A 17,623-nucleotide genomic window follows, 5' to 3' on the forward strand; every position below is an offset into this window, starting at 1 on the left:
TCACACACACTCACTCTCTCACACTGTCACACACACACTCACTCTCTCACACTGTCTCACACACTCACTCACTCACACTGTCTCACACACACTCACTCTCTCACACTGTTACACACACACACTCACTCTCTCACACTGTCTCACACACACTCACTCTCTCAAACTGTTTCACACACTCACTCACTCACACTGTCTCACACACACCCACTCTCTCACACTGTCTCACACACTCACTCACTCTCTCACACTACCTCACACACACACACTCACTCTCTCACACTGTCTCACACACACTCACTCTCTCACACTGTCTCACAAACTCACTCTCTCACACTGTCTCACACACACTCACTCTCACACTGTCTCACACACATTCACTCTCTCACACTGTCTCACACACACTCATTCGCTCACACTGTCTCACACACACCCACTCTCTCGCACTGTCTCACACACTCACTCACTCTCTCACACCACCTCACACACACACACTCACTCTCTCACACTGTCTCACACACACTCACTCTCTCACACTGTCTCACACACACGCACTCTCTCACACTGTCTCACACACTCACTCACTCTCTCACACTACCTCACACACACTCACTCTCTCACACTGTCTCACACACACTCACTCTCTCACACTGTCTCACACACACTCACTCCCACACTGTCTCACACACACTCACTCTATCACACTGTCTCACACACACACACTCTCTCACATTGTCTCACACACACACTGTCTCTCACACTGTCACACACACTCACTCTCTCACACTGTCTCACACACACCCACTCTCTCACACTGTCTCACACACTCACTCACTCTCTCACACTACCTCACACACACACACTCACTCTCTCACACTGTCTCACACACACTCACTCTCTCACACTGTCTCACACACACCCACTCTCTCACACTGTATCACACACTCACTCACTCTCTCACACTACCTCACACACACTCACTCTCTCACACTGTCTCACACACACTCACTCTCTCACACTGTCTCACACACACTCACTCCCACACTGTCTCACACACACTCACTCTATCACACTGTCTCACACACACACACTCTCTCACACTGCCTCACACACACTCACTCTCTCACACTGTCAAACACACACTCACTCTCTCACACTGTCTCACACACACTCACTCTCTCAGACTCACACACACACACTCTCACACTGTCTCACACACACTCACTCCCACACTGTCTCACACACACTCAATCTATCACACTGTCTCACACACACACACTCTCTCACACTGCCTCACACACTCTCACTCTTTCACACTGTCAAACACACACTCACTCTCTCACAATGCCTCACACACACTCACTCTCTCACACTGCCTCACACACACTCACTCTCTCACACTGTCTCATACACAATCACTCTCTCACACTGTCACACACTCACTAACTCTCTCACACTGTCTCACACACACTCACTCTCTCACACTGTCTCACACCCACTCACACTCTCACACTGTCTCACACACACTCACTCTCTCACACTGCCTTGCACACTCTCACTCTCTCACACTGTCACACACACACACACACTCTCTCACACTATTACACACACACACTCGCTCTCACACTGTCTCACACACACACAGTCTCTCACACTGTCACACACACTCACTCTCTCACACTGTCTCACACACACTCACTCCCACACTGTCTCACACACACTCACTCTATCACACTGTCTCACACACACACACTCTCTCACATTGTCTCACACACACACTGTCTCTCACACTGTCACACACACTCACTCTCTCACACTGTCTCACACACACCCACTCTCTCACACTGTCTCACACACTCACTCACTCTCTCACACTACCTCACACACACACACTCACTCTCTCACACTGTCTCACACACACTCACTCTCTCACACTGTCTCACACACACCCACTCTCTCACACTGTATCACACACTCACTCACTCTCTCACACTACCTCACACACACTCACTCTCTCACACTGTCTCACACACACTCACTCTCTCACACTGTCTCACACACACTCACTCCCACACTGTCTCACACACACTCACTCTATCACACTGTCTGACACACACACTCTCTCACACTGCCTCACACACACTCACTCTCTCACACTGTCAAACACACACTCACTCTCTCACACTGTCTCACACACACTCACTCTCTCAGACTCACACACACACACTCTCACACTGTCTCACACACACTCACTCCCACACTGTCTCACACACACTCAATCTATCACACTGTCTCACACACACACACTCTCTCACACTGCCTCACACACTCTCACTCTTTCACACTGTCAAACACACACTCACTCTCTCACAATGCCTCACACACACTCACTCTCTCACACTGCCTCACACACACTCACTCTCTCACACTGTCTCATACACAATCACTCTCTCACACTGTCACACACTCACTAACTCTCTCACACTGTCTCACACACACTCACTCTCTCACACTGTCTCACACCCACTCACACTCTCACACTGTCTCACACACACTCACTCTCTCACACTGCCTTGCACACTCTCACTCTCTCACACTGTCACACACACACACACACTCTCTCACACTATTACACACACACACTCGCTCTCACACTGTCTCACACACACACAGTCTCTCACACTGTCACACACACTCACTCTCTCACACTGTCTCACACACACTCACTCTCTCACACTGTCACACACTCACTCACACTCTCACACTGTCTTGCACACTCTCACTCTCTCACACTGTCACACACACACACTCACTCTCTCACACTGTTACACACACACACTCACTCTCTCACACTGTCTCGCACACTCTCACTCTCACACTGTCTCACATGCAGTCACTCTCTCACACTGTCACACACACTCATTCTCTCACACTGTCTCACACACACTCACTCACTCACACTGTCGCACACACACTCACTCTCTCAAACTGTCTCACACACACTCACTCTCTCACACTGTCACACACACACTCACTCTCTCACACTGTCACACACACTCATTCGCTCTCTCACATTGTCTCACACACACACTGTCTCTCACACTGTCACACACACTCACTCTCTCACACTGTCACACACACACACTCACTCTCTCACACTGTCACACACACACATTCGCTCTCTCACACTGTCTCACATGCACTCACTCTCTCACACTGTCTCACACACACATTCGCTCTCTCACATTGTCTCACACACACACTGTCTCACACACTGTCACACACACTCACTCTCTCACACTGTCTCACACACTCACTCACACTGTCTCACACACACACTCTCTCACACTGTCTCACACACTCACTCACTCACACTGTCACACACACACACTCACTCTCTCACACTGTCACACACACACATTCGCTCTCTCACATTGTCTCACACACACACTGTCTCTCACACTGTCACACACTCTCACTCTCTCACACTGTCAAACACACACTCACTCTCTCACACTGTCTCACATGCACTCACTCTCTCACACTGTCTCACACACACTCACTCTCTCACACTGTCAAACACACACTCACTCTCTCACACTGTCTCACATGCACTCACTCTCTCACACTGTCACACACACACACACACTCACTCTTTCACACTGTTACACACACACACTCGCTCTCTCACACAGTCTCACACACACACAGTCTCTCGCACTGTCACACACACTCTCACTCTCACACCGTCTCACATGCAGTCACTCTCTCACACTGTCACACACACTCACGCTCTCACACTGTCTCACACACTCACTCACTCACACTGTCTCACACACTCACTCTCTCACACTGTTACACACACACACTCACTCTCTCACACTGTCTCACACACACTCACTCTCTCAAACTGTCACACACACACTCACTCTCTCACACTGTCACACACACACACTCACTCTCTCACACTGTCACACACACTCATTCGCTCTCTCACATTGTCTCACAAACACACTGTCTCTCACACTGTCACACACACTCACTCTCTCACACTGTCTCACACACTCACTCACTCACACTGTCTCACACACACTCACTCTCTCAAACTGTCTCACACACACTCACTCTCTCACACTGTCACACACACTCACTCTATCACACTGTCACACACACACATTCGCTCTCTCACATTGTCTCACACACACACTGTCTCTCACACTGTCACACACACTCACTCTCTCACACTGTCTCACACACTCACTCTCTCACACTGTCTCACATGCACTCACTCTCTCACACTGTCTCACACACACTCACTCTCTCACACTGTCACACACACACATTCGCTCTCTCACATTGTCTCACACACACACTGTCTCACACACTGTCACACACACTCACTCTCTCACACTGTCTCACACACTCACTCACTCACACTGTCTCACACACACACTCTCTCACACTGTCTCACACACTCACTCACTCACACTGTCACACACACACACTCACTCTCTCACACTGTCACACACACACATTCACTCTCTCACATTGTCTCACACACACACTGTCTCACACTGTCACACACTCTCACTCTCTCACACTGTCAAACACACACTCACTCTCTCACACTGTCTCACATGCACTCACTCTCTCACACTGTCTCACACACACTCACTCTCTCACACTGTCAAACACACACTCACTCTCTCACACTGTCTCACATGCACTCACTCTCTCACACTTTCTCATACACACTCACTCTCTCACACTGTCACACACACACATTCGCTCTCTCACACTGTCTCACACACACACTGTCTCTCACACTGTCTCACACACTCACTCTCTCACACTGTCTCACACTCTCACTGTCTCACACTGTCTCACATGCAGTCACTCTCTCACACTGTCACACACACACACAGTCTCTCACACTGTCACACACACTCACTCTCTCACACTGTCTCACACACACTCACTCTCTCACACTGTCACACACTCACTCACTCTCTCATACTGTCTTGCACACTCTCACTCTCTCACACTGTCACATACACACACTCACTCTCTCACACTGTCACACACACACACACTCACTCTCTCACACTGTTACACACACACACTCGCTCTCTCACACTGTCTCACACACACACAGTCTCTCGCATCTCATACAATCCCATCTCATACCTCCCTTTCCTCTCCAAATCCCTTCAATATGTTGTTGCCTCCCAAATCCGTGCACATCCTTCCAACAATATCATATATGTTAATTGCTGAAAATGGAGACATGTTGTCTAAGCTTTTCATCTTGCACTCATCAGGACAATACACAAGAATAACCAATGTAAGGGAAAACAACAACTTATATTGCATTAGCAGAGAGTGCTGATTGGTTGGCAAGTGAACTCTGATTGGTAGAGGCGTTGCCCTGGAGATGCACCAGTTTACGGTGACTGACAGTTAACTGCCAAGATTTTTTTGAAATTTAAACCAGGCAGTTTGACTCTGATTGGTCAAGGCATTGCTCTGAGGAATGAACCATCAAATGGCTGTCACTTATTTTGTTCAGCTGAAACAGGCGCTATGTGTGTACATGTTCTTTCTGTCTGCAACGAACAGGGGTCTCAAGTTCTGGACTACCAAACGACCATCATGTTTGCATCTCTTCAGTCAGGTTTCTATCCCTGCCACAATACTCAAATGGTCCCAAACAAATTAAAATATTGCACCTCTGTGACTGTTACTGTGGAGCAGAATCCCTCCACATGACCGCCTCAGTCGCTCTGCAATCTTTGACACGATTGACCATGCAATTCTCCTTCAATGTCTCTGATCCATTCACCAGTTAACTAGTACTGCCCTTGTATGGTTTTTCCTCCAGTTAAACATTGGGAGGACAGGAGCCACCATCTTCGAGTCCACAGCACAAACTCTGTACCTTCCACTCTCTACTGCTACCCCTTGGCCTTTGTCTCAGCCAGACTCATAATGTTTGTCACCTTGGTTCCCATTTGACCTCACAATGAGCATCAGGAACTCATATTCTCTCATCACAAAGACCTACTTCTATAACATCAAAGTCCTCCATTCACTCGACAGTCCACGTGCTGTTGAATCTCTCATCCATGCTCTTGTCATCTCAAGACTCACTTTATCCAATGTCCTCCTGGTCGACATCCCATTTACAAGGTTAACAAACCTCAGCTCCACTAAAACTCTGCTGCCCACATCCTATCCCATCCAAGCTCCTCTGATATGACCAGCAAATTCTTGTTGAATTTCATTAGGTCCGAGGCCTCCAAATCCTCAAATTTAAATTTCTGATCCTTGCAGATCCTTCCATATGATAATATCTTTCTATATCAATAACATTCTGCAGCCCAACTAAAACCCACCGTCCACTCACAAAACTCTTCTGCATGCATGTTAATGTTCTATCGCTTTTCCCTACCATTTGTCGTGATGCTTTAATCATCAAGGCTCTATCTAGGGATCTATATGGCGATTAGATCTAAAGGATTTATCTTTATTTGTGCCACTAGTTAATTTTATGCTGCAAGCTTCACGTTATCAGAGAAAGAATCTTTAATTTTATTGTTTTACTATTATTCTTTGCATGGACCAGATTCACTGATGAACTGGCAGCATTAAATTCTCTGCCCTTTCTGTCCCACACTGCTGCTTGGAGACAAATCACTACACTGCTCTGTTGCCTCGAATTTCTCTTTAGATTTCTAAATCTCCTTTTACCTGAACCCTCCTCCACACTTTTACTTCAAAACCCTGCCCAGATCCCTAGTTAAATGATTCAGCAGGACACTGATCTCAGCCTGGTTTAACTGGTGTTCAAACCAATGGAACAGCTCCCTCTTTGCCCAGTAATGGTGCGAGTGCCCCATGAATCGAAGCCCCTCCTTTCCACATCCACACATTCAGCCACACATTTAAATCTTTAACCTTCTTGAACCTATGCAATTGATGTGTGGTCCAGGTAACAAGCAGATTATTACCTTTGAGGTTCTTCAATTTAATTTGGACACCAACTCCTCAAACTCATTCAGTAGAACATCATTCCTATTTCTACATATGTCATTTGTTCCTGTGTCAACCATGACATCTGGATCCTCCCCCTCCCACTCCAAGTTCATCTCCAGCCGTGAGGAGGTGCCTTTCACCCTGGCATGGGGAAGACACACAGCCTTTGGAACTCCAGGTCGTGGCTGCAGATAAAAGTATCTATTCCCCTGACTCTACTATCCCCTATCATTGTCACATTCTGTTTCACTGCCCCACCTGAATGTCTTCCTGCACCATGGTGTTATGGTCAGTTTGCCCATCCACCCTGCAGTCCTTGTTCTCATCTACACAGGTAGCAAGTACCTCATGCCTGTTGGTCAAAGTCAAGGGCCAAGTCTCCTCCATCATTAAATGTTGGATCTCCATACCTGTCTGAATCACAGTCACATCCTCCTTTCCCTGACCATTGACTAACTCTGAAGTTCAACTTAACCTAAGGGGTGTGACTGCCTCCTGGAACAATGTGTCCAGGTAACTCTCCCCCACTCTGAGGATGAACAATGTCTGCAGCTCAGTATGTACCTCACAACTTGGAGATAAAGTTACTTGAGCTGCAGACGCCTTTTCACCCAGAGGGTGGTGGGTGTCAGGAATTCAGTGTCAGGAATGGTGGTGGAGACAGAAACCTTTTAAAAGGTACCTGGACATGCACCTGAACTGCTGTAACTGGCAAGTCTCTGGACCAGGTGCTGAGAGGTGGGATTAGATTGGGCGGCTAGTTTCTTTTTTCGGCCGGCACGGACACGATGGGCTGAATGGACTCCTTCTGTGTTGTAATTGTTCTACGGCTCTTTGGTTACAGACATGGGACACCAGCAATGTGTCTGACTGATAATGGAGGAGAATTTGCCAATAATGAGTTCAGAGACATGTGTGAAAATATGAACATCATAGTCATGAATCCTGCAGCTGAATGTTCTTTTAGCAATGGACTCTGTGAAAGGAATCAGGTGGTGATCGCTGAAATACTGCTAAATGTTTTAGCTGATCAACCTCACTGCAAGTTAACAACCACCTGGCATGGACGGTTCACACAAAGAATTCACTCCAGATAGTTGGAGACTATAGTCCCCATCAATTAGTCTATGGGTGAAACCCAAATCACATTCTGCTCTGTGCAATAGTCCTCCTGAGATAGAAGATATTACAATTCGTTTCATTTTACTGTATAACTGAATAACTGAAAATTTGAAAAGCACTGAGACATCGTTTAAGATCATCTGAGACAAACTTCAATTCAGGAGATTTAATATCCTATAAAAGAGAGGGTCATAGGTAATGAAAAGACCCTGGGAAGGTAATAGGTGGTGTTGGGAAGTCAGTACTTATCAAACATGGCAATCAAACTGTTATTGTTCATTCAGCACATTAAATGTAAAATCTCAGACTCTGAGCAGCCAATAGAAGCAACTGAGGCAACTTGGACCTCAAATGTTCATGTGTTTGTGATGGAGGTCCTGAGGAATTGTTAATCTGAGTGTGGCAGGAAGGGAAGAGTGGAGCAAAATTGGTAACAGGAAGTAAAAAAGGAGTGAGCGAAATAGGATCAGAATGTAAAATAATGTTAAAAAGTCAAAGTGCTCTCTATCTGAATGTACACAACATTCACAACAAGGTAGATGATTTGAAGGCACAAATAGAGATAAATAGATATGATCTAATTGCCATTTCAGAGACATGGTTACAGGGTGACCAAGACTGAATCACAGAATCACAGAATTGTTCCAGTGCAGAAGGAGGCCATTCAGCCCATCGTGTCTGCACCAGCTCTCCGAATGGGCATTTCACCTGGTGCCATTCCCCTGCCTTCTCCCCATAACCCTGCACATCCTTCCTTTTCATATAACAGTCTACTTCCCTTTTGAATGCCTCGATTGAACCTGCCTCCACCACACTCACAGGCAGTGCATTCCAGATCTTAACTACGTGTTGGGTGAAAAAGCTTTTCCTCATGTCACTTTTGTTTCTTTTACCAATCACTTTTAATCTGTGCCCTCTTGTTCTTGATCCTTTCACAAGTGGAAACAATTTCTCCCGATCTACTCTGTCCAGACCCCTCATGATTTTGACTACCTCTATCAAATCTCCTTTCAGTATTCTCCTCTCCAAGCAAAACAGTCCCAACTTCTCCAATCTATCTCCATAACTGAACAGGAATCTTTTCTGCACCCTCTCTAACGATTTCACATCCTTCCTAAAGTGTGGCACCCAGAACTGGACACAATACTCCTGCTGAGGCTGAACTAGTGTCTTATACAATTCAACATAACCTCCTTGCTCTTGTACTCTGTGCCCTTATTAATAAAGCCCAGGGTACTGTTTGTTTTATAAGCCACTCACTCAACCTGTACTGCCACCTTCAATGACATATGCACAGATACACCCAGGTCCCTCTGCTCCTGCACCTCCTTTAGAATTGTACCCTTTATTTTATATTGTCTCTCCATGTTTTTCCTACCAAAATGAATCATTTCACATTCTCTGCATTGAAATTCATCTGCCACTTGTCTGCCCATTCCACCAACTTGTCTATGTCCTTGTTTTAACTTCGACACTACCCACCTCACAGTTCTCAATGCTTTCAAGTTTCCTATCATCTGCAAATTTTGAAATTGTGCCCTGTATACCAAGGTCTAGGTCATTCATATATTTCAGGAAAATCAAAGGTCCCAACACTGACCCCTGGGGAACTCCACTACAAACCCTCCTCCAACTCGCAAAACATCCATTACACATTACTCTTCAGTTTCTGTCACTCAACCTATTCCCTATCCATGTTGCTACTGTGCCATTTATTCCATGAGCTATAACTTTGCTCACAAGTCTGTTGTGTGATACTGTATCAAACACCTTTTGGACGTCTGTGTACACCAGGTTACAGCACTTCAGGTACCATTTAAAAGAATTGAGGGTTTCTGCCTCCACCACCATTCCTGGCCGTGAATTCCAGACACCGACCACCCTCTGGGTGAAAACATTTTTCCTCATGTCCCCTCTAATCCTTCAAGTAATCTCCTTAAATCTCGCCCCCTGGCAATTGACCTCTCCACCCTGGGAAACAGCTCCTTCCTGTCTACTCTATCTAGGCCCCTCATAATTTTGTACACCTTAATTAAGACACCCCTCAGCCTCCTCTGTTCTAAGGGAAACAACCCTAGTCTGTCCAATCTTTCCATAAAGCTGTAACTTTCAAGCCCTGGCAACATTCTTGTAAATTTCCTCTTTACTCTCTCCAGAGCAATTATGTCCTTCCTGTCGTGTGGTGACCAGAACTGTAGGCAATAATCCAGCTGTGGCCTTACCAGTGTTTTATACAGTTCCAGCATTACATCCCTGCTTTTGAATTCTATACCTTGACCAATAAAGGAAAACATTCCATATGCCTTCTTCACCACTCTACATACCTGTCCTGCCACCTTCAGGGACCTGTGGACATGCACTTCAAGGTCTCTCACTTTTCTACCTCTCTCAATATCCTCCCCGTTATTGTGTATTCCCTCGCTTTGTTTGCTCTTCTCAAATGCATTACCTCACACTTCTCTGGATTGAATTCCATTTGACACTTTTCTGCCCACTCAACCAAACCATTGATATCATTCTGGAGTCGACAGCTACCCTCTTCACTATTAACTAGATGGTTAATTTTTGTGTCATCAGTAAAATTCCCAATCATGCCTCCAACATTTAAGTCCAAATCATTAATATATGTCACAAACAGCAAAGGACCCAACCCTAAATCCTGGGCTTTTATGTCCCACTCTGCCCCTGCTATTTTGCACCGCTCTCAAGGAAACCACTCTCGCTCCCGCTCTGTCTGTTTGTCTCTCTCTCTCTCTGCTGGTCTCTTTATGCCCTGCTCTGCTCCCGCTGTTTCCCACCGCTCTCTCAGGGAACTCTCTCTCTCTCTCTCCTGGACTCTATATGCCCCGCTCTGCTCCTGCTGTTTCCCATCGCTCTCAGGGAACTCTCTCTCTCTCTCTCCTGGACTCTATATGCCCCGCTCTGCTCCTGCTGTTTCCCACCGCTCTCTCAGGGAACTCTCTCTCTCTCTCTCCTGGACTCTATATGCCCCGCTCTGCTCCTGCTGTTTCCCATCGCTCTCAGGGAACTCTCTCTCTCTCTCTCCTGGACTCTATATGCCCCGCTCTGCTCCTGCTGTTTCCCATCGCTCTCAGGGAACTCTCTCTCTCTCTCTCCTGGACTCTATATGCCCCGCTCTGCTCCTGCTGTTTCCCACCGCTCTCTCAGGGAACTCTCTCTCTCTCTCTCTCCTGGACTCTATATGCCCCGCTCTGCTCCTGCTGTTTCCCATCGCTCTCAGGGAACTCTCTCTCTCTCTCTCCTGGACTCTATATGCCCCGCTCTGCTCCTGCTGTTTCCCACCGCTCTCTCAGGGAACTCTCTCTCTCTCTCTCCTGGACTCTATATGCCCCGCTCTGCTCCTGCTGTTTCCCACCGCTCTCTCAGGGAACTCTCTCTCTCTCTCTCCTGGACTCTATATGCCCCGCTCTGCTCCTGCTGTTTCCCACCGCTCTCTCAGGGAACTCTCTCTCTCTCTCTCCTGGACTCTATATGCCCCGCTCTGCTCCTGCTGTTTCCCATCGCTCTCAGGGAACTCTCTCTCTCTCTCTCCTGGACTCTATATGCCCTGCTCTGCTCCTGCTGTTTCCCATCGCTCTCAGGGAACTCTCTCTCTCTCTCTCCTGGACTCTATATGCCCCGCTCTGCTCCCGCTGTTTCCCACCGCTCTCTCAGGGAACTCTCTCTCTCTCTCTCCTGGACTCTATATGCCCCGCTCTGCTCCCGCTGTTTCCCATCGCTCTCAGGGAACTCTCTCTCTCTCTCTCCTGGACTCTATATGCCCCGCTCTGCTCCCGCTGTTTCCCACCGCTCTCTCAGGGAACTCTCTCTCTCTCTCTCCTGGACTCTATATGCCCCGCTCTGCTCCTGCTGTTTCCCATCGCTCTCAGGGAAACCACGCTTGCTCCCGCTCTCTCTCTCACTCTCCTGGGCTCTTTATGCCCAGCCCCTCTGTCGCTGCTTCCCGCTGTTCTCAGGGAACTCTCTGACTGGGAACTGAGTATTCAAGGATATACATTTAGGAATGATAGGTAAAAAGGAAAAGGAGGTACAGTAGCATTCTGAACAAGAGATGAGATCAGAACATTCGTGAGAGAGGATCTTAGAATCACAGAATTGTTAAAGTGCAGATGGAGGCCATTCGGCCCATTGTGTCTGCACTGGCTCTCCAAAAGAGCAATTCCCTCAATTCCATTCCCCTGCCTTCTCCCCGTAATCCTGCACATTCTTCCTTTTCAGATAACAGTCTAATTCCCTTGTGAATGCTTCAATTGAACCTGCCTCCACCACGTTCTCAGGCAGCGCATTCCAGTCCTTAACCACTCGCTGTGTGATAAAGTTTTTCCTCGTGTCACTTTTGCTTCTCTTACCAAATACTTTAAATCTGTGCCCTCTCGTTCTCGATCCTTTCATGAGTGGAAACAGTTTCTCTCCATCGACTCTGTCCAGACCCCTCATGATTTCCAATACCTCTATCAAATCACCTCTCAGCCTTCTCTTCTCCAAGGAAAACAGTCCAACCTTCTCCAATCTATCTTCATAACTGAAATTCCTCATCCCTGGAACCATTCTCATGAATCTTTCCTGTACTATCTCCAATGATTCATGTCTTTCCTAAAGTGCAATGCCCAGAACTGGATGCAATACGCCAGCTGAGGCCGAACTAGTGTCTTATACAAGTTCAACATAACTTCCTTGCTCTTGTACTCTATGCCCCTATTAGTAAAGACCAGGACACTGTATGCTTTATTGACCACTCTCTCAACCTGTCCTGCCACCTTCAATGACATATGTACATATACACCCAGGTCCCTCTGCTCCTGCACCGCCTTTAGAATTTATCCTTTCCTCTATATTGTCTCTCCATGTTCTTCCTGCCAAAATGAATCACTTCACATTTCTCTGCATTGAACTTCACCTGCCACCCGTCTGCCCATTCCACCAACTTGTCTATGTCTTTTTGAAGTTCTACACTATCCTCCTCACCGTTCACATGCTTCCAACTTTAGTACCATCTGCAAACTTTGAAATTGTGCCCTGTACACCAAGGTCTAGATCAGGAAAAGCAAGGGGCCCAACACTGATCCCTGGGGAACTCCACGACAAACCTTCCTCCAGCCTGAAAAACATCCATTAACCACTACTCCTTGTTTCCTGCCACTCAGCCAATTTGTATCCATGTTGCTATCGTCCCTTTTATTCCCTGAGCTGCAAGTTTTCTCACAAGTCTGTTGTGTGGCACTGTATCAAAACCTTTTGAAAGTCCATATACACCACATCAACAGTATTGCCTTCATCAAGTTACCTCCTCAAAAAACTCCAGCAAGTTGGTTAAACAGGATGGTCCCTGAAGAAATGCATGCTGGTTTTCCTTAATTAACTCATATTTGTCCATGTGACTATTCATTTTGTCCCAATTTTTTTTGTTGAAATTTTCCCACCACCGAAGTTGAACTGACTGGGCTGTAATTGCTGGGCTTATTCTTACACCCTTTCTTGCACGAGGATGTAACATTTGCAATTCTCCAGTCCTCTGGCACCACCCCTGAGTCTAAGGAAGATTGAAAGATTATGGCCAGTGCCTCTGTGATTTCCACTCTCACTTCTTTCAGTTACCTTGAATGCATCTCATCCTGTCCTGGTGTTTTATCCACTTTAAGTGCAGACAGCCTATCTAATACTTCCTCTTTATCAATTTTAAACCCCTCTAGTGTCGGACTTACCTCCTCTTTCAACATTGCCTGGATATCATCTTCTTATTTGGTAAAGACAGATGCAAAGTATTCATTTAATACCTCAGCTATGCCCTCTGCCTCCATCTGTAAATCCCCTTTCTGGTTCATAATCAACCCCACACCTCCTTTTACCATCCTTTTACTATTTATATACCAATACAAAACTTTGGGATTTTCTTTAATGTTAGCTGCCAGTCTCTTTTCATGCTCTCTCTTTGCTTCTCTTATTTGCTTTTTCACTCCGCTTTTGACCTTCTATATTCAGCCTGGTTCTCAATAACATTTTCTACCTGGCATCTGTCATAAGCACACATTTTATTCTTTATCTTAATCTCGACCTCTTTTGTCATCCAGGTAGCTCTGGATTTGTTTGCCCTACTTTTCCCCTTCAAAGGAATATACATCAGCAGTGTCCAAACTATCTCTTCTTTGAAGGTTGCCCATAGTTCATCTATCGGTTTTCCTGCCAACTTTGCCTCCAATTTATTCGCCCAGCTCCATTCTTACCCCATTGAAGTTGGCCTTCCCCCAGTTAATTATTCTTACCCTGGATTGCTCTTTGTCCTTTTCCATAGTCAGCCTAAAACTTATGATATAATGATCACTATCCCCTAAATGCTCTCCTACTGATACTTGATCCACTTGGCCCACCTCATTCCCAAGAACCAGGCCGAGCTGTGCCTCCTTTCTCATTGGACGAGCAACATACTGTTGTAGAAAGTTTTCCTGAACAAACTCTACGACCTCTTGCCCCTCACTGCCCTTTACACTACTATTGTCCCAGTCTATGTTTGGATAATTAAAGTCCCCCATTTAAAATACCCTATAATTTTCGCACCTGTCTATAATTTCCTTGTAAATTTGTTCCTCCATGTCCTTCCCACTAGCTGGTAGCCTATATACAACACTGAGCAATGTAACTGCACCTTTTTTGTTCCTTTGTTCTCACCAAATTGATTCTGTCCTCGACCCCTCTGGGACATCCTTTTTCTCTAACACTGTAACGCTCTCCTTAATCAATACCACCACCCCTCCCCCTTTTTGCCCTTTCCGATCTTTCCTGAACACCTTGTATCCAGGAATATTTAACACCCAGTCCTGCCTTTCTTTGAGCCAGGTCTCTGTTATAGCTACAGCATCATATTTCCACATGGCAATCTGCACCTGTACCTCACCAGTCTTATTAACCACACTCTGTGCATTCACATACATACACATTAACCCTGATTCACACTTTATTACTTTCTCCCTTAGTCTGACCCCACCTAATAACCACACTCATGCTATATCCCTCCGGTATTCTGTGCACCTTGGTATTCCTCTCTGATACTTGCTCCTGGTTCCCACACCCCTGACAAGTTACCAGTTTTGTTTCCCTCCAATCTGAGCTCCCTCTCAGGTTCCCATCCCCCTGCCGTTCTAGTTTAAACCCTCCCCTACAGCACAAGCAAATCTCCCTGCGAGGATATTTGTCCCAGTCCTGCTAAGATGCAACCCGTCCACCTTGTACAGGTCCCACCTGCCCCTGAACCGGTCCCTATGTCTCAGAAATCTGCTGCCTTCCCTCCGACACTAATTCTCCAGCCACATGTTCAATCGATCAGTCCTCCTATTCTTATGCTCATTTGCAGGTGACACTGGGAGAAATCCTGAGATTACTGCTTTTAAGGTCCTTTTTAATCTCCTTCCTAGTTCCCTAAAAACCTCATCCCCCTTCTTAACTATGTCATTGGTACCAACGTGGACCACGACCTCTGGCTGTTCACCCTCCCCCAGAAGAATGTCCTGCAGCAGCTCTGTGACATCCTTGACCCTGGCACCAAGGAGGCAACAGACATTCCCGGAGTCATGGTTAATTCCACAGAAACGCCTATATGTTTCCCTAAATAATGAATCCCCTATCAGGACTGCTCTTCCACTCTTCTCCCTCCCCTCCTGTGCAGCTGAGTCAACTGTGGTGTCACAAACTTGGATCTGACTGCTCTCCTCTGTGGAACCATCACCCTCACCAGTATCCAATTTGGAAAATTGATTAGCGAGTGAGATCATATCAGGGGACTCCTGCGCTACCTGCCTGGTTCTCTTAGACTGCCTGGCGCACACCTATTCCCTATCTGCCTGCATGCTGGTTGGCGTCATACCTAGCACAAAGGAAGATGGTTGTGGTTGTTGGAGGTCACTCATCTGAGCTCCAGGACATCACTGCAGGAGTTCCTTAGGGTAGTATCCTAGACCCAACCATCTTCAGCTGCTTCATCAATGACCTTCCTTCAATCATAAGGTCAGAAGTGGGGATGTTCGCTGATGATTGCACAATGTTCGGCACCATTCATGACTCCTCAGATACTGTAGCAGTCCGTGTAGAAATGCAGCAAGACTTGGACAATATCCAGGCTTGGGCTGATAAGTGGCAAGTAACATTCGCGCCACACAAATGCCAGGCAATGACCATCTCCAACAAGAGAGAATCCAACCATCTCCCCTTGTCATTCAATGACATTACCATTGAATCCCTCACTATCAACATCCTAGGGGTTACCATTGACCAGAAACTGAACTGGAGTAACCATATAAATACCGTGGCTACAAGAGCAGGTCAGAGGCTAGGAATCCTGAAGCGAGTAACTCACCTCCTGACTCCCCAAAGCCTGTCCACCATCTACAAGGCACAAGTCAGGAGTGTGATGGAATATTCTCCACTTGCCTGGATGGGTGCAGCTCCAACAACACTCAAGAAGGTCGACACCATCCAGGAAAAAGCAGCCTGCTTGATTGGCACCCCATCTACAAACATTCCCTCCCTCCACCACCGACACACCGTGACAGCAGTGTGTACCATCTACAAGATGCACTGCAGCAACGCACCAAGGCTCCTAGACAGCACCTTCCAAACCCGCGACCTCTACCAACTAGAAGGACAAGGGCAGCAAATGCATGGGAACACCACCACCTGCACGTTCCCCTCCAAGTCACACACCATCCAGATTTGGAACTATATCGCCGTTCCTTCACTGTCGCTGGGTCAAAACCCTGGAACGCCCTTCCTAACAGAACTGTGGGTATACCTACCCCACGTGAACTGCAGCGGTTAAAGAAGGCAGCTCACCACCACCTTCTCAAGAGCAATTAGGGATGGGCAATTAATGCTGGTCTGGCCAGCAACGCCCACATCCCATGAATGAGTAAAATAAAATGCTCCTAACCTGCAGTGTGACCACTTCCCGAAATGTGCTATTCACATAGTCCTCCGCCTCGCGGATGCACAACGGTGACTCCAACCACCGCTCGCGTTCCGAAACCTGGAGCTCAGGCTTCTGCAGCCGGTGACACTTACTGCAGATGTGTCTGTCTCAGACACATGGTGAATCCATGACTTCCCATGTGCTACAAACTGTACATTCCACTCAGCAGAGTTGCCCTGCCATACCTTAACTTTACAGACTATTTATTATGAGTAGAATAACTTACCAGGTACTCACCAAACAGCTCCTTCCACTGCACTGAAGCAAGAACCAAATACTGGAGGGTTAAAAAAGAAAAAAAAAGTTGAAAATGGAGCACCTCCTCCCCCTTCACTGAACTCACCACTCACCAAACTCAAATCTTCACACTCAGCTTGCAATCTGCACTCCGTTTGCAGGCTGCACCCAGACCTCTGTATTGATACCTTTTGAAACTGAAACTGCAGCAATCGGATTAGAATGGTCAGCTACTTAACTAATCAGCTACTCTGC

The 17,623-nt window shown here is 46.8% G+C and overlaps 1 protein-coding gene across 1 annotated transcript in view; it reads left to right on the forward strand.

Annotated features, from left to right (window-relative positions):
- LOC137370333 (probable G-protein coupled receptor 139) overlaps positions 1-17,216 on the forward strand; it is a 30,797-nt gene extending 13,581 nt beyond the window's left edge. The window contains exons 3-7 of the mRNA XM_068032702.1: positions 6,056-6,186; positions 7,877-8,024; positions 14,244-14,324; positions 15,666-15,740; positions 17,133-17,216. Coding sequence (XP_067888803.1) covers positions 6,056-6,186; positions 7,877-8,024; positions 14,244-14,324; positions 15,666-15,740; positions 17,133-17,216 — 519 coding nt within the window. The remainder of the gene's footprint in view (positions 1-6,055; positions 6,187-7,876; positions 8,025-14,243; positions 14,325-15,665; positions 15,741-17,132) is intronic.
- The last annotated feature ends 407 nt before the right edge of the window (positions 17,217-17,623 follow it).

Source organism: Heterodontus francisci, chromosome 5 (genome assembly GCF_036365525.1).
Source record: "Heterodontus francisci isolate sHetFra1 chromosome 5, sHetFra1.hap1, whole genome shotgun sequence".
NCBI classification, from domain to species: Eukaryota; Metazoa; Chordata; class Chondrichthyes; order Heterodontiformes; family Heterodontidae; genus Heterodontus; species Heterodontus francisci.